This window comes from Cucumis melo, chromosome 7 (assembly GCF_025177605.1).
Source record: "Cucumis melo cultivar AY chromosome 7, USDA_Cmelo_AY_1.0, whole genome shotgun sequence".
Taxonomy (NCBI): Eukaryota; Viridiplantae; Streptophyta; class Magnoliopsida; order Cucurbitales; family Cucurbitaceae; genus Cucumis; species Cucumis melo.
In genome coordinates this window covers 16357651-16376818 of record NC_066863.1, presented here as the reverse complement: position 1 = coordinate 16376818, position 19168 = coordinate 16357651, and the positions used below count along the sequence as shown (strand labels likewise).

Here is a 19168-nt window from a genome sequence, read left to right as displayed (position 1 = left end):
GAACTTACCGTTCCAGGATGAGTCAAGATGTATGCATATCCTTGAGCAAGTTTATCACGTGGAAATGGCCAGTGTCCCTGGAAAGAAACAACTAAAGAAATTCAATTCCTGCCTCTCCAAAATTACTAGCATGTAAATCAACAAGAACTCAGTATGGAAAAATTCTAATAATGGAGGTAAGATTCAATATTAAGTGCTTCCAGAATGAAAATAATTTTACTAGCAGCCAAGAAATGTTTCATGTAAAATGTGATATTTGCAAACCAAGAAATGTTTGATGGAAGATGAGATCTTTGCAAGTTGCTTCGTTCACAAATGAATCTATCAAAAAATACTCTATTACATTATTTATTTACTTTTTTGTTTACTAACCACTCAGTGTCCAAGGAAAATTCCCCGACTCTACAAAATGCATCTAACTTATGACTTTGAAAAGCATTGGTTTATGGTTGGTTTGGTCCAATTTTACACTAAAAGATGAATTTTGGGGAGAAAGATTGCTCAAAAATATATTATTGAAACTCCAAATTACAGGAAAATATAATCGAATAGAAAACAATAGAAAAAAAAACTAGCTAAGAAGATAGCTCATGGGAGAATATAAAAGGACTAGTATCTAAGCCATATAACTTGTGAATCTTCAAAAGCTTAATGTATGAATCCACAAAAGACAATTGAAAATCCGGCCTAAAATGCAAGCTTAGAGAAGCTGTTGGCATCAAACAATGTGCTTAGCTATTACTTCCGCTGATATTTTTTCTCGACCGACGCGGATGTATAAAATATTAGATTTGTACTGCCATTTGTATATCATTATCCATGAAAGAGAAACATGTCGCATAATGCGAATAATAAACTCGCTCACAGTTTCAAACCTGTGTTGAGCCAGTGTCATGGTTTTCCAAGAAAGTGACAGCACGGGAAGGCCACCACCCCACTACTCCTGTTGGTTTTCCTTGTGGGTCTATCATCCTCCAATATTGGTTATGAAGTGCAGAATGCAGTATTCCCTGAGTGTGAGCGCGAACTTAAATGTCAAAATTCTCAAGCAAAGAAAACACTACGGTAGGATCCCTATTTATAAGAAAACATTGAAAATATAATGTATTACGACATCAAGGAGAAATTATATTATTGATGGCCTTTTGAGATAGTCACCTTTCTCCCACAAGTAACAGCAGTTATAGTATCCTACATTAAAATTCTATATTTACCAATTAATACTCCGACGCACTTGTACATGAGAAAATATTTGACAAAGTATAGATTTTCAGAATCTATGACAAATAGATTTACTCACTGTATCAGTATTCCGTCACTCCAAATATATACCATAGTTCCACATCCAAAAAAATAACAATAATAAAATCCACAATTTTTCTAGTTTGTCACCTAGTGATCTAAAGAAGGTGGCACCTGAATGTTTTATGGACCCACCTCGTCCACCAGTTTTTTCCTTCACTTTTTTCACAATCAGGAATGGAACATAAAGTAAAAGAATACCTTGGTGGTAACATCGAATGCAGAGGAAGTGCCACCCGTGGCATTGATCCAATTAACTATTCGTTGCCGATGAGCATCTGTTTATGAACACGATGAGAATAATTAGCTTAGCGTGAGGTAAGAAATCACAAAACCATGAAGTGAAATTTTTTAGCATTAGCCTACATCCACTTAAAATCCCTACTCCTAGATTATACGTATAAACTAAACTTGGACACAGTGTCAACCATATAAAATTTGTATTCACTGTTTTCTTAAATTTGTAGTAGATAAAGGAACCAGTGAATCTCATATGCACAATTAATAATACGAGATGCAAACGAGGAATTTTTTCACACATCTAACTTAAATTGGTAGTCGTGGACCCATGCAACAACCTCTTGACTACAGTAACCATAGAGAACCTTTGATCTGTTCATTGGAATTGAGGACTGAATTAACGGTCCAAAAATGTAGAGCAACCTACTACCTTGGTTATAACATAAATTCCCATGTTCATAAGCCAAACTGTCCCAGTATTCTCCAATAGCAAAAGCAGGGTTTGAAGTCTCAATATATTCTTTAACATATGTACCTGAGAAACCCCTATAATACCAAAATAATAATAATAATAATAATAGTAATAATAACAATAATAATCACTATCATATAATGAACAGAGAATATTTTATTTAAATTAGCATTCATTTATTATTTACAAGAAACCATCTATACTGAAGAAAAGAGTCGAAAAAAATTACCTCACAAAATCAAGACGCCACCCATCAAAACCAATATCATTGCGAAGCCAATTTAGCCATTCTTTTATGTCCCTCCTCACAAAGTCCTGGGAGTGATCAATATTTGGTGCTGCATGGAAGATGTCGCCTACAGCCATCACCAAACAAACAAAAAGTAGCATTGATAACCAAACCAAAGCTTTTCATGAAATTGAATTGGCTAACTTCAGAATATGATAGACCAATGTATCGTATCTGCTCATTCTAATCTTGATGAGATAGCAAACTTATGCTGGTCGTAAGTCTTCTCATTGGAAGACTTCACAATAAATCAAGCATAATACAATTTTATAGAGATTCAGTAGAAAGCAACAGTTCTTCAAATTATCAAATGCCAAAAACAAGTACAACTTAAAAGAATTAATACGCTGAAGCATTCCATTTTTCATGCCAACTAGAGAGGGGGATAGAAGGGGGGGCTGATTCTATTAAGCTCTTATTTGCAACTTCATATGCTTATAAATTTTCAAAAAGAGCCGTGAGAGCTCTATTTCTGGAGAATCAGACTCTTATTCTTCACAACTAATGCTTACAACCAATTCCTCATCTGAATCAATTTTAAATTTCTTGTTCATGGAGTTGTCCTGATATTGACTTTGATAAATTGGATATTTGAATCAGGGAGTGTAACTTGTAAGAACTGATTGGCAGATAACCTTTAACTTCTGAGACTGCCTATTGTTGCTTATATGACAGGCAAGTTGAAGTGTAGATGACATCAAAACACAAATGCGATCTTCTTCTATCTTATCTAAACTACACTCAGAATGTTTAGAGACTGCAGTCTGATTGAAATGAAATGGAAGGGGATCTAGAAACCGTATTGTCGAATTACTTCAGATTCGTGAGGGCTTCAAAGATGAATCCTCCAAACAAACTATCTGACTATAGTATCCCATTTGCTTTCTTATTAAAAACTTCCTCACAGACGTTGACTTCACCATTCAAACCATAAGCTGTTTGCAAAGACGAATTTGGTGCCTTATTTTCATCATCAACCGAACAAGTCTTGGAGGGAAAAAGCTCAGTAATCAAACTACCTCTTTTCCACTTGTAACAACCAAAATTGCTTGGTTACAAAACTGAGCTCTCGAGGTTTGTCCAAGTTTGTGAGCTACTCAAAGAGACCCCTTGAAACTAATGGAAGTTTCAAAATTAATTCGTAAAAGTCAACTTCTGGACTTTAAATTGTAGGTTCAATGCCGCCATCCATTACCTACTCTGAACGAAAAAGGTCAACCAGGTTGAAAAAATTACTCAAAAATAAAGAGTTGTGAACTATATTTGGAGGGTCCAATACTTCAATAACAACATAATGAAGAAATATTTTTCCTCTGATTTTATTATGAATTTCAATGGATGTTGGCATAAAACCACACAAATTATGTTGGACTTGAATTTGAGGCACCTAGTAATTGATCATATTAAGAGTATCAACTGCTATGCTATCAAGCCACCAAAATATAACCCAATAGCCTCAAAAGTCTTGCCAAAATAATATATTTTTGGTATATTTAACAAAGAGAGAAGAGTTTTCTTAAATAGAAGAACAATCCATTACAAAGAAGGAAAAAAAATAAATTTGGCAAATATAATACAACAAATACAATAAAATATAATACACAAAAGGAAATAATTAACACTCTGCCTCAAGTTGGTTTGAAGATATTAGTCTATCGCTAGCTTGTCAATCAATTAGTCGAATTGCGATTTTAGAAGCCCTTTGTTAACACATCTGCAATTTGTTCCATTGCCAGAAGATAGGGTATGCATATTACTCCTGCATCGATTTTTTCCTTTATAAAGTGTTTATCAACCTCAATATGTTTCATCCTATCATAAAAGACCGGATTATGGGCAATGGAAATTGCTTCCTTGTTATCACAGTAAATGTGCATGGGCATTGTCTGCGTGAATTTCAATTCTTCTAACAATCTTCTTATCCATATACCCTCACAAATACCATAGGCTAAAACTCTAAATTATGCTTCTACACTACTTCTTGCAACCACACTTTAAAACTCTAAATTATGCTTCTACACTACTTCTTGCAACCACACTTTATTTTTTACTTCGTCAAGTAACGAGATTTCCTCCAACAAAGAAGGAGTATCCAAAAGTGGATCTTCTATCAGTTATGCTACATGCCCAATCATAATCAATATAAACTTCAACATTAAGATGGTCATGTCTTTGAAACAATATGCTTTTTTTTAGTACCTTTCAAATATCTTAGGATTCTATAAATTGAATAAAGTGAACTGGCTCAAAAGCATGCATGAACTGACTTATCATACTAACTAAAAAAGCGATGTCAAGACTTGTGTGAGAAAGATGTATAAGTCTCCCCCAGGTACTTTTCTTTTTCCTTTATCTCATTCTTGGTTGCAACTTCCAATTTCAGATTCTGCTCGACGAGAGTTTCTGTTACCTTGCAACCTAGTGAGCCCAACTCTTTTAGCGTATCAAGAATATACTTCCTTATGTTGACAAGAATGCCACTTTTGGACCTAACTCCATGCCTAGGAAGTACTTTAAAGTTCCTAAATCTATGATTTGGAAATGATCGACTAATGTTTTCTTCAAGAAAGTCAGTCATGTCTCACCATTGCGTGTAAGAATGATACCATCAACATAAACTACCAAAACCACAACCTTGTCATTTTTGTATGTTTGTGGAACATTGTATGATCGGCTTACTTTGACAAAATCCATAGCTCGTGACCGCTTTTTTGAAGCGTTCAAACCAGACACTAGGAGACTATTTAAGACCGTATAATGATCTCTTCAACTTGCACACTTTGTTAATCTCGAGATCTACCCAAAACCAGGTGGCAAGTCCATAAATACCTCCTTCTTCCTTTTCCCCATTGAGAAAGTCATTCTTAACATCAAGTTGATAAAGAGACCCATCAAAGTTAACTACAACAGATAGGAACATTCTAATAGAACTGATTTTAGCAACTGGAGAAAATGTTTCTTGATAATCAACTCCATAGGTCTGAGTAAACCCCTTAGTAAACAATCTAGCCTTGTACCTTTCAACACTACCATCAGCTTTACATTTTACCATGAACACCCACTTGCATCCAACTGCTTTCTTTTCTTTTGGTAGTTCAACTATGTCCTATGTGCAATTTTGTTTCAGCAAATTCATCTCTTCTATCACTACTAATTTCCAATTCAAATCATTCAGGGCCTCCTGTATATTCCTTGGAACAAACGGGTTGGTTATTTTGGATGTGAAGGTGTTAAGAACCTTCACCTGCACTCAGAAAAACCCAACAAACTGCAAGAAACAGAGGCAGCACTCTGTGGATTCTTTATTTATATAAAGGGAGAAAAGTTCACAGGAAAACTTAAACAACCCAAACAAAGAGCTAGCTAACGGAAAGGAAAATAACAACAAAATAAACAGTAGCAGAATTCCAGCAATTTGAGATGCTGGTGTCTCCCTTCAGCCTCCACAGCAGTCTTTTCTCAAAAAAACCCATATCCTCAGCAATCCCTAAACATCCCTTAAATATTCCCCTCTTTTTTTGTTAGTGGGTCCCACCCCTTCTCTCAGCCTATTCGTTATTCATTCTTGTCTTGGGTCGGGCTGTCTATATGGATATTGGATTTCCTTCCTCTACGTTTATACGTATTTATGATAGGAGGTCTTACAATACCGGTGGGTTCAAAATTCACCTTGTCCTCAAGGTGAAAAGAAGGGTATTGTTGGTTCATTGCCCCAACGGGTTCCCAAGTCGCTTCACTGCCCGATAACCCCTTCCACTTAATTAGCCATTCGTTAGCTCCAATATCTGTATTCCAACGGATTCCCAAAACTGCTTCAGGTTCAACTTGTAACTCAAATTCTTCGGTCAGCGCGGGTGGCACATGCTGCACTTGGTGTGAATTTCCCAGCTTCAATTTAAGTTGTGATACGTGAAATACATTGTGTATGATGGCCTCGGGTGGAAGGTTTAGGCGGTAAGCTACTTCCCCAATCTCCTCAACAATCCGGTAAGGTCCATAGAACTTTGGGGCTAATTTTTCACAACGTTTCCGTGCCAATGATCGCTGCCTATAGGGTCGCAACTTCAGATAAACCTCATCTCCTACTTTGAATTTCAGTTCTTTACGGTGTAGATCCGCTTGTTTTTTCATTCTATTTTGTGCCATCATCAGATTTTCCTTCAAGGCGCTGATAACCAGATCCCTTTCCTTCAGCAGCTGTTCCACACTGTTGTTGTTAGATTTTATGTCTCCATAACGTACCAGCGGTGGTGGTGGTCGGCCATATACTACCTGGAATGGTGTTGTTTTGGCCGATGCGTGAAAAGTGGTATTATACCACAACTCTGCCCACGGGATACATTTATGCCATTTCGTGGGTTGCTCGTTACAAAAGCACCGTAAGTAGGTCTCTAGGCAGCGATTTACCCTTTCCGTTTGTCCGTCGGTCTGCGGGTGGAAAGCCGTACTTCTTTTCAAAGATGTCCCCATGGCTGTAAACAGTTCCTTCCAAAAATGACTTAAGAAAACCTTATCTCGATCAGTTACTATTGAATTCGATATCCCATGTTTACTAATGATCTCCTCAACAAATTTTTCTGCCACTTGTTTAGCTGAAAAAGGGTGTTTCAAGATAATGAAATGGGCCATCTTACTCAACCGGTCCACTACAACCATGATACTGTCATAACCTCCAGCCTTAGGTAAACCCTCGATGAAATCCATCGTCCAGTCTTCAAGAATCAGATTGGGTAACGGCAGTGGCTGCAACAATCCCGCTGGAGCCAGCGCTTCTGTTTTATTCCTTTGACAGACTTCACATTGCTCTACGTACTTCTTAACGTCGTTTTTCATGCCCATCCAGTGTATCTCTCCATTCATCCTCTTGTATGTTCGGAGAAACCCCAAATGACCTCCTAATACCGAGTCATGGAAGGTGTGCAGTAGTGATGGAATAAGGGTGGATTTTCTGGATAAAACTAACCTTCCTTTGTAAAATAAGTTTCCCGCTTTCCATTGGTAGTTGGCTTTGCCTTCCGGGTCTTCCTTCAAGATTTCAATGATACCTTGCAACTCCTCATCTTTTTCCACTTCCGTTGTTACTATGTCAATGTCTAGCAGCCCGTGAGCCCTTAAAGAGTGAAATTCGGCCGGTAGCTTCACTCGTGATAAGGCATCAGCCGCTTTATTTTGTAAACCGGGTTGATACAGAATTTCGAAATCATATCCCAACAATTTTGTTAACCATCTTTGGAATTGTGGTTGCACCTCCCTCTGCTCCAATAAGAATTTCAATGCCTTCTGATCTGAAATAATCGTGAATTTAAAGTCTAGCACGTAACGGCGCCATTTCTGTACAGCCATCACTACCGCCATTAACTCCCTTTCATAAATGGATTTTGCTTGGGTTGGGGGAGATAATTTCTGACTAAAATAGGCTATCGGTCTGTTGTTTTGAGAAAGAACAGCCCCCAAACCTGTCCCTGAAGCATCGGTTTCAATGATGAATGGTAATGAGAAATCTGGAAGGGCCAACACCGGTACTGATATCATCGCTTGTTTTAACGATTCAAAGGCTGCTGTAGCGTCTTCACCCCAATGGAACCCATTCTTCTGTAGTAATTTGGTCAGTGGCGCAGCAATGTTTCCATAATTTTTGACGAACCTCCGGTAGTATCCCGTCAAACCAAGGAACCCTCTTAGTTCCGAGACATTAGTGGGTTGAGGCCAATTAACCATGGATTTCACCTTCTCGCCATCGGCTTCTACCCCTTTTTTGATATCCAGTGACCCAGATAGTTAATTCTTGAATGCCCAATCACGCACTTCTTCTCATTTGCAAATAACTGATTGTCCTTCATCACATTAAAAACTACTCCCAGGTGCTTCTCATGTTCCGTAATATTTTTACTGTAAATTAGTATGTCGTCAAAAAATACCAAAACGAATCTTCGCAAGAATGGCCGAAAAATCTGATTCATTAACGATTGGAAAGTGGCTGGCCCGTTGGTCAACCCGAATGGCATTACCAAGAACTCGTAATGTCCCTCATGGGTGCGAAAAGCCGTTTTTTCGATGTCTTCCTCCTTCATCCGAATTTGATGGTAACCGGAGCGTAGATCCAATTTTGAAAAGACTTCCGCTCCGTGTAGCTCATCTAACAGTTCTTCTATGACGGGGATGGGAAACTTATCGGCGACAGTAACCTGATTCAACTTGTGATAATCAACACAGAATCGCCACCCTCCGTCTCTTTTTTTGACCAATAAAACTGGGCTGGAGTATGGGCTTCGACTGGGTCTGATAATTTCTGCTTGAAGCATTTCTGATACCAATCTTTCTATCTCCCCTTTTTGTATATATCCATATTTGTAGGGCCGAACATTGATTGGGTTTTGTCCTTCCGGAATTAGTATTCGATGGTCCACTGCTCTCTTTGGTGGTAATCCCTTGGGCAACTCAAATATGATTCTGTTTTTTGCCAACAGGTTTCTGATCATAGGCAGATTGGATTCCTCCCCTTCCTCTTCTTTTTCACTTTCCACTTCCGAGCCAGCTTCAATCTCGATCTTCTGAAACGCTATCAAAAATCCCTGATCCTCTTCTTCCCATGTTTTGGAAATCGTTTTCAAAGAACACTCTGCTTTGGCCAGTGAAGGATCACCTTTTAATATTACTTGCGACGATCCTACCATGAATACCATTGTCATTGACGGCCAATGGATTTCCATAAATCCTGTAGTACTCGGCCATTGCATTCCCAAAACCACGTCAACTCCTCCTAATTCAATCACTAAAAAGTCTGCCACTATTGTTAATTCCGGTAGTTTGATCTCCACTGTTTTGCAAATCCCATTTCCTTCCAAGGCTGTTCCATCGCCGATAGTCACTCCAAATTTATTTCTTCTTTCAAGTGGTAAGGCTAATTCCTCCACTACCCCTGGATGAAATTGTGGGTTGCCCCACTGCCGATAAGAATGATTACCTCTCTGCCACAGATCATCCCTCGTATTTTCATCGTTCCCTTCGACGTGAACCCTAGAATGGTTCGAAGTGATATTTCGGACCCACCTTTGATTACCAGGGATCCCAGCTCCGCTTCTTCAGTCACCTCATCTTCCTTCTCTTTTTCAGTTCCGAGCTCTTCATCTTCATTCGTGATAAAAAAACATCAACTCCCGGTTCGTTTTAGCCTTACACCGATGCCCCGGCGAATATTTGTCGTTACAACAGAAGCACAACCCCTTGTCCAGCCTTGCTCGGAACTCGCTATCGGATAGTCTTTTCACCGGCGGCTGTGGTTCTTTTTTAACAAAATTCCCCTTAATCGGCAAGGTCAGCTGCTTCATCGCGAAATCGGCCCTTTTGCCTTCTTTATTTTCTAGGTTTGTTAGGATCTGTTTTCCTTTGTGGGCTTGGGCCCCCACCACCTTTGGCCCATTACATCTCCAATCATTTAGGGCTAAATTAATGGCCAGATCCCGATCACTTACCATTTGGGCTTCCCGCTACACTCTTCTAACGTCACTGGGTGACGGCTTTTCACTTCCACCTGCAGGTTGGTTTCTAGACCGGTGACGAATGCGTCGATGAGGACGCTCTCTGCCATTTCTGGCAATGGGGCCGAATACTCCAAAAACTTCTTCAGATAATCGCTGTAACAGCCGTCCTGTTTAATTCGTATGAGACGCGCTCCTAGACTTCCTTCTCCTGGTGACTTAAAATGTTCGAACATTCTTCTTTTGAGGTCCTCCCACGTCTTCACCTTTTTCCGATTGTTACTCCAACGAAACCAGTTTACCTCGTCCAGCCCAAAACTTACTACGGCCACCTTCACTTTCTCCTCATCCACCAACTCATTGATATCGAAATAGTGTTCGGCTCGATAAATCCACGTTTCTGGGTTTTCTCCATTGAACACTGGTATTCCCAGTTTCTTATACTTACTTCTGTCCGATGACCCCACGGTGAAGCCCGGTGTCGTTTCTGTCTCTCCTATTTTTCCTTTACCTTTCAGTACGGACCCCTCGGAGGCACCTGATTCCTCCCTGAGTTTCGCCCGACAGCCTTCCTTAACTTCCTCCGTCACTCTCCATGCTTTTAAGTAGATTCAGCATCATTTCCTTCATCTCTCTTATTTCCTTTTCGTTCATGTTCAATCTATCTTCCCACTCCTTTTGAGCCATGGCTCGTGTCTTTCCCAGGATGTTTGTGGCTCTGATACCACTTTGTTAAGAACCTTCACCTGCACTCAGAAAAACCCAACAAACTGCAAGAAACAGAGGCAGCACTCTGTGGATTCTTTATTTATATAAAGGGAGAAGTTCACAGGAAAACTTAAACAACCCAAACAAAGAGCTAGCTAACTGAAAGGAAAATAACAACAAAATAAACAGTAGCAGAATTCCAGCAATTTGAGATGCTGGTGTCTCCCTTCAGCCTCCACAGCAGTCTTTTCTCAAAAAAAACCATATCCTCAGCAATCCCTAAACATCCCTTAAATTTTCCCCTCTTTTTTTGTTAGTGGGTCCCACCCCTTCTCTCAGCCTATTCGTTATTCATTCTTGTCTTGGGCCGGGCTGTCTATATGGATATTGGATTTCCTTCCTCTACGTTTATACGTATTTATGATAGGAGGTCTTACAGAAGGCTTTACGACTGTCAGACAATTTATCATAAAAAGATAGTTTGCAATGGAATATGTGAAACATTTACGAGTACCTTTTCTATGGGCAATTGGAATATCAAGATCAAAGATATTAGGCAAGAAATTATGAGAAGAAGAACAGGGAGAATTAGAAGAAGTAAAAGGAGAATGTATGTTACCTGGATCTTCAGAATCATTTATCGAGGTATTAGATTGGTTTACTGATAGATCAACTCTTTGTCCTTGATTCCTTTGAGTCAAGTTTGTTCTAAAACCGTAGTTCAGGTTTTTTACTTGTCAAGTCAATCTGTAATGTTTCTCCCTTTGAAGAAAAACTCTCCACACTTGGCATAAAAGAATTAGAACTCATAATTTCGAAATCACGATGTTTCGGATAGGTGAAGTGTCCCAAAAATTATCTTCAAGGTTAGGTGACTCCCTCAAAGAGAATTTTGGCTAAAAAATGTTGATTTTCCCAAAAAGTATAGATATATCCATACTCTTGAAATACTTTTTGGTTGAAGGGTCAAATGATTTGCAGGCCTTCTTATGGGAGACAGCCGACAAAAATGCATTTACCAGCTTGATGGTCAAGTTTAGTGCGAATAGGGTTGGGATTATGAACATAAGCAATGCAACCAAATAATTTAATGGATAAGTCAGAGAAGAACCGAATAGTAGGAAAAGAATTATTTAATTTTTTAAATAATACAGAGGAGTTTTAAAATTTAAAACCTTAGTTGCCATTTGATTGATCAAGTATGTAGTTGTAAGGACTACGTCATCCCATAAATATTTTGGGACATTCATAGTAAATATCCACACGAGCAACTTCAAGTAAATGTCTATTCTTTCACTCAGCAATTCCATATTGCTGAGGAGCATCACGACATGTAGCTTGATGAAAAATACCCTTTTCGTAGAAACTTGTTAATTGTTCGGTGAAATATTCAGAGTGAAAGATGTGATTTTAATTTGGAACTGAGTAACAGTATGAGTTAAAACTTTAGACAAACCCCAAAAATCTATGTGAGTTAAGGAAAAAGGTGAAAAGGCCTTGTAAGGTTTGGCAAAATAAGTGGATCGATGATGTTTGGCAAAAATGCAACTTTCACATTGAAAAAACGAACAATCAAGACCTTTAAATAAATCTAGAAACAAATACTTTAAGTAAAAGAAATTAGAATGCCTAATATACAATGTCAAAGCATTATAGTTTCTTTAGCAAAAGGAGAACAGACACTACTCGAGTCCTGAACTTGTTTATGACTAGCTGAAACTACATCAAAGTAATAGAGACCACAAATCATCCTAGCACATCCAATCGTCTCCACAGAGTGTTAGTCCAAAAAGGTAACGAGTGTCAGAAAAGACAACAGGACAATTAGTAACAGGACAATTAGTATCCTTAGAGATTTCACTGAAAAATAACAAATTGCAAGCTAATTTTGGAACATGAAGGACAAAATGCAACATAAGTTTTGTAGTCAGAGAAATAGTTCCTTTTCCCACAATAAGGATGAAACTACCATCAGTGATGCAAATTTTGTTATTGCAATATATATGGGAGTAGTATGCAAATAAGGAAAAGGAACTGGTCATATGATTGGAGGCTCCAAAATCAATAGTCCATGTGAATGAGTTTATGTAAGAGAGAGCATGAGGAAACTTACCTGATTGTGTCAAGTGTCAAGGCAACACTAGGATTATTAGATGAAGAAGTAGTCATTAGCAGTTCCAAGGATTTGATCAATTTGCTTCTTGCTAAACAGGTGGGAATCACCAAGATTAGCATTCGTGGTGTGTAGGAGAGAATTTCCCCCTCGTGCTTAGAACTTTTCCAATTTGCAGGTTTCCATGAAGCTTCCAACAGGTTTCTTGTGTACGTTGGAGTTTATTGCAATGGTCACACTAAACGAGAGGTCTTCGTGGCTGTTTGTTCGGTCACCAATGCAGAACTTTCTACAGAGTCAATAGATTACTTTTTCAATCATAACATTCTTGTGGCTTTCTTCCCTGCGAACTTAAAAAAAACACATCATTAATAGATGGAAGAGGTTTTCCCAAGTATTCGACCTCTAACCTCACCAAATTCAACGTTGAGGCCAGCAAGAAACTTGTAAGATCGTCTTCGACAATTTTTCTGTAATGCTTTTGATCATCTGCAGACTTCCACTTGTACGAATCAAAGAGATCCAAATCTTGCCAAATTCTTTCTAAGGAGTGAAAGTATTATGTCACTGAGTTACCTCATTGGCGTATATCTCATAATTTGAATTCAACTCAAATACCTATGATTGATTACCCAAATCAGAGTACATTTGTGTCACAATATCCCACTATTCTTTAACCGAAGAGTAGCACATGTAATTGCAGCTGATGTCTTCAATCATGGGGTTTACAAGCCAAGTAATAACCATGGAGTTTTTAGCATCCCATGTAGCAATCAAAGGATCGTTTGGTTTTGGGACAGTTTTCTCTCCGGTAATGTAGCCAATTTTCCCTTGTCCACGAATATACAACCTAACACTTTGTGACCAACGAAGAAAGTTATCTCCATTAAGTTAGATCGTGGTTATTTGGATAGTGAGGCTATTGGAATGGATACGATCGTCGACTTTAACCATAGGTGACTTAATATCTGACATGGCTGAAGTAAATAAGTTCAGAAAACAGACAGAATAGATTAGGAAAAAAGAACGAACAAAACTCATCAACAGAGGCAAACGGCGGTGGACGGTGGCAAAAACAGCGGTTGGACGACTCAGACAAGGGTGACCGGCAAATAGTAAAGAGAAACCACAAGAAACCCACCAACTTACAGCAAAAAACGCAAGAAAAACTGGCTGCCGGCGATCTCCAGCGAGCTGTGGCGGCGGCGGGGATCGATCGAGTAAAGTGACCAGCGGCGACGACCCTCGAGGCTGCGGATGTATGCAGTGCTGGGGGCTGTAAGGGATTTGGGATTTTTTTTAGGTTTTTCAAAAAGTTAGGTTTGTTAGTCTTTTCATAAAACTTGCTCTAAAACCATGCCAAAATAATATTTTTGTTGTATATTTCATAAAGAGAGAAGGGCTTAAATAAAAGAAAAACAGACTACAAAGAAGGAAAAAATAAATATGGCAAATATAATACGACCAATGCAATAAAATATAATACAAAATAGAAAACAATCAACAAGTCTCACGAGAAACGACACCAATAGTGTAAAGGGTAGATTTTTTTATTGAAATTCGACACCCTATCCCTTTATAAAACACGGATGACTGCATTCAGTTCTATTTTTTAAAATGCAAATGAAAATCCTCAAAAGTCGTCCCATTTCCCTATAGAATCAATAAAACTAGCTAAATTTTCATGGACACCTTCAATCAACCCTTTATCATCAAAGAGCAGATTGATCAATACTTTGGATCTGAAATGATATTCTAAAACCGCTGCAATTTTCTTCCAATCATTATGCACAAATGGTCTTGAAATCAACCATAAATCATGGAACTCAAGTTGAATCACCTCATGGTCTTTTCTAACCCAATAACAGGCCTGAGCATTACTCGAGTCAAAATTTATTTTTTAACCAAAACAGAGGATTGAATGCTCTGTTTTTTCACTAACACTTCCACATAGAAAAAGGCAAGGGAAGATCATATTCTATTTTGATGCTGCTACTTTTAGAGGATAGGTCGGACCCATAAAACAATATATCAAAGATGGAACTCAAACTGGGCCTTCAGAAACTGAAGGAAGGAAAGCCTAGGGTAAGGATTCCCCAGCCCAGCCGGGTTACTCTTGATTGCTCCATTCATCTCAATTTTCTCAGACTGGTATACTGGTTCAACCTCGATTGTTGCATAGGAATTCAAGTTAGCCATCTCATCAATATTAATGAATCACTACAAATTTCCCAAAAGATTACCCATCCTTTCTTGTCAAAACCAGCTCGAACATGATTGTTCATTTAACCTTTCGTGCTAGGATAAACAACGTATTCAAAAAATCGTTCTGAAGAAAATCTAAAATTAGATAATCGAATGACTCTTGAATCTCCTCAATCTTGTTGATGAAAAAAGGACTAATTTGGAAGAAGCAAAATATCAACCAAGCACGCTTCCAATGAACGAAAAAGGTAGAGAGAAAGGAATATCTACTTTTTGTAGCTCATGTCTTTTACCAAAATCCATTTAAAAAAGGGGAAAAAAAACAGACCGGATAACCACAAAAATGGCATTAGTCATCCAGCTGCATGGCAGAGGCGGCAGGCACGGGGAAAGACAACAGGGGTATGGAAAGTATATTCCAGCTAAATAAGTTGGGGTGGGCATGAGTTTAGGCAAGCAAGAGGTTAACAAGACTAGGTTGAAACAACAAGAAGGAGCAAAGAGGAAGTCAGAGAAGTTTGCGGCAGTTGAAAATAGAAAGGGAAAGTCTAAGGTTTCAAAATTGGATGGGCTGTATTTCAGTTATTCAATTAATTGTTTCTTCTCCAACGAGAAGAGGAGCAGGGTGAAATAAAAAGAGAAAAAGGGTAGAAGAGAATCTAGGGCTGAGGAGATGACGACCAACGATAGAGATCAACAGCCTAGGTGGTTAAAGATATTGGCAGTTGACGGCAATGTCTACCGTGGTTGAAGGCTGGACAAAGTAGTTAGGCTTTTCTGATACTAACTAGTTTTCCACACAAAATATCAGATAATAGCATTTGAAGTTCAATCAAGAGATAAAAGCTAAGAATTACCACTTGAAGGATTTCCTCGACCCTGAAAATTCGGATCGTCACAAACAATTGCTTCAGGCCCCCAAGGAAGCTTACCACCGAAAATGTTCCAAACCCCATTGGGACTCTGAAACCAGCAAGAGCACTAAGTTATATTTGTGCAACTACTCTGAGGCGCACCAAAAGGTCTGTTGGCATCACTGCAAAGTTCTGCATGCTTTAATCAGTAATAGACTGCAGATACATGATATAAGGGTCATTCAACGCAGCCTTTGAAGTCAGGAACGTAAACAAATATATCTCTCAACTTTCAAAAGAAACCAATAACTAAAATGGAAGAGAAAGGTCAGTCCAGCCATTGAAACGATGTAATCAATCAAGAAGATAAAACTTTTAAGACTGTTTAGTTCCATTTGGGGGTAGATTCTTAATACCAACAGTTCAACTTCCAGAAAGCAAACCATGCACAACTCTTCTACTAACTTAACATATATGATCTTATTAACATAAAGGAAAAGGAGCTAAAAGTAAGAGTATCAAGCTAGGAAACAGAAATAGAGGAGACCTGCTTGTGTGCACATCTATGATTGAGTACAACATCACCAAGGGCCTGGAGGCAAATTCAAATAATATTAGTCAAAAGAAGGGGGGAATTGAACACTAAAAAAGAAAATAAAGCATAGATCATTCTTTATACACAATCACCTATTGAGTTTACAACTCAATAAAAACTATACTATATAACTAACGTGTGGGAGTTGCACACCTTCCTAGAATTATGCATTCACAATTAGTGGTCGATCTCGTCTAACAGAGTTCTATATCATAGAATTTGCAAATTTCCAATATAGCATAGTTTTATTTCCTTAATATAGCATCCTTTTACAAAATATATACAACATATATATATTCTTAATACAGGTTAATAACATGTGTAAGGATTCTCCATCGGCAGATTTTGTCACAGCACTCCAGATGCCGGCGTCTGCTTCAATGAAGTAATAACTATTGTTATTGTTAAAAAAATAATAATAATAAAAGACCGCATCTTCTACTAAGTTTCCTTTTTAATGATATCTTGAAAATTAAGTAGTGTATCTATCTGGGAGTTTACACCTATCTCGGGTGAAACAGGTTAACATATAAAATTATACAAACCTTGACTTTCTTAAATAAATTCAATTTCTAATATTCCAGGTGTAAGAAATACTTGTACCAAGGGTATTGTGTATTATACCCTTGTTTATTTCCTTTTTTGTCAATGCTTATTATGCCTACAGATATTCCATCCCTTGTATCCTTCTATGAATAAGAGAAATATAAAAAAAAACTTATGTCGTGGTTTTTTCTCACTAAACCAAGGTTTTCCACGTACACCCAGTGTTATTCTTTCTTCTTCTCCTTTTTAGTATTTTTATATGGTATCAGAGTCATGGATAACAAAACCCTAGTCGTCATTGACGAAAATCAACCAATGGGAAAACCTTACCACGGAACCCTTAACCACCGACAATAACCTTACTATCGCCACTGCCGCCGACCTCACCGACACCGCCACCAACCAGTATCTTCGGTGACTACAGCCACTGCCATCCATACGACCACCGTCGTCTGTATAGTCTGTACAACAGTTGTCATCTGTACAGCAAACGTCTTCAATTCGGCTACTAAAACTTATATCGAGGTTGAAAGTGATGAATCGTCTGCCCACTATAAAGGTAAATCTCCTTGGGATGGTCATAGTGGTATTTCCCCAACGATGGTTCAACAACAACTAACAAATTTCCAAATGAATTTTCACCAACAAATAGCTGCACTCGGAACAGCTCTAGCTGCTTCCACCTCCACGAATTTTTCCATTATGTCAGCCCTACCGATGTATTCAAAGAATTCAGTAACATCCTTCCTTACATTAAATACTACTAATTGTTTCTCTGGTTCAGTTGCCATGGGAAACTCAAGTTTAATTGTAGGGGAGAAACTGATGGGTCAGAATTATTCTCTTGGTCTCAATCCATTAAGATGGCTCCCTAGGCCAAGAGATTCGATTCTCTTGGTCTCAATCCATTAAGATGGCTCCCTAGGCCAAGAGATCCTCAAGAACGAATTTGGAAGGGGGAGGACTCTCTTTTTCGGAATGTGTTAATTATCGGTATGGAACCTTAGATTAGAAAACCATTGTTGTATGATGCTACAACTCCGGATATTTGGGATATTGTTTAGAAATTATACTTGAGGCATCAAAATACTTCCCACCTCTACACTTTATAGAAGCAAGTCCATGAGTGCAAGCAAGGGACCATGGATGTTACATCCTACTTTAACAAATTATCTCTAATCTGGCAAGAAATTGATCTATGCAGACAAATTGTCTGGGACTATCCTTGCTGAGGTGTTCAATACTGTAGAATAGAGACTGCATATATGATTTCCTTGCTTGTCTGGATTCTAAGTTCGACTTGGTTCATGGTCGAATACTGGGTCAAAGACCTATCCTGTCCTCTTAATGGAGGTGTGCTCAGAAGTTTGTTTAGAGGAAAATCATACGAGTGTGATGAATATCGTAACTGTTCCATCTATTGATTCTTCTACAGTGCAAAGCCTAACTCTAACAGTGACAAGTAGAATGGGAAACCTACGAGTATGTGAACATTGCAAGCAAACGTGGCATACAAAGGAAAACTGTTGGAAGTTACATGGTCGGCCACCAAACAGTAAGAGGTGCCCGCAGAATGACAAACACAACTCTGATAAGGCCTTTATGAGCAATACCGCCAGTGCCCCACCGACCTCAATCCCTACAGGATATCACAGTGATCCTAATACGTCCTCACTTGAAGCCATTGCACAATCAAGTAACTCTCAATCATTCAATCTTATCAACATCAATGGTAGGAAACCCCGGATCCTTGATTCAGGTTCTGCTAATCATCTTACTAGCTCATCTAAAAGTTTTGTATTTACCTTGTACTAAAAATGAGAAAACTAAGATTGCTGATGAATCATTTGCTTCCATTGCAAGCAAGGGTCACATTCCACCGGTTGATGGTTTTACCTTACTGAATGTTTTGCATGTGTCCAAAATATCTTACAATTTACTGTCGATTAGTAAGATAACTAGGGACTTACATTGTCAAGTTATCTTCTCCCCTAATGTTGTTTCGTTTTAGGACTTGAGAGCTCGAGGAGGATGATTGGCACTGCCCAGCACAGTAAGAAACTCTACTTCCTTGATGAGGTTTCTTTACGGATTGTTCTAGGACTAATTTACTGTCTACTTATTTTTCCATTGTTGTAAACAATTGTACGTTGTGGCATTTTCGTCTTGGCCATCCAAAGTTTCAATATATGAAATATCTTTTTCCTCACTTGTTTTCTAAAGTGTATGTTTCGTCATTGCCTTGTGATGTTTGTGTTCATGCAAAACAACCTCGGGTCTCGTTTCCCTCTCAACCCTACAAACTTGCCCAACCCTTTACCCTTATCCATAGCGATGTTTGGAGGCCCTCTCGAATCACTACTGCC

At 38.5% G+C, this 19168-nt stretch overlaps 1 protein-coding gene across 5 annotated transcripts in view; it reads right to left on the bottom strand.

Moving 5' to 3' along the window:
* LOC103495777 (uncharacterized) overlaps positions 1 to 19168 on the bottom strand; it is a 32038-nt gene that overhangs the window by 1391 nt on the left and 11479 nt on the right. For all 5 annotated transcript variants that reach the window (XM_008457441.3, XM_051087744.1, XM_008457442.3 and 2 more), the window contains exons 8-14: positions 16209 to 16253; positions 15665 to 15770; positions 2244 to 2370; positions 1973 to 2088; positions 1504 to 1580; positions 876 to 1010; positions 9 to 77 (exon numbers count right to left, since the gene is read on the bottom strand). In XM_008457441.3, the coding sequence (XP_008455663.2) occupies positions 9 to 77; positions 876 to 1010; positions 1504 to 1580; positions 1973 to 2088; positions 2244 to 2370; positions 15665 to 15770; positions 16209 to 16253 (675 nt within the window). The remainder of the gene's footprint in view (positions 1 to 8; positions 78 to 875; positions 1011 to 1503; positions 1581 to 1972; positions 2089 to 2243; positions 2371 to 15664; positions 15771 to 16208; positions 16254 to 19168) is intronic.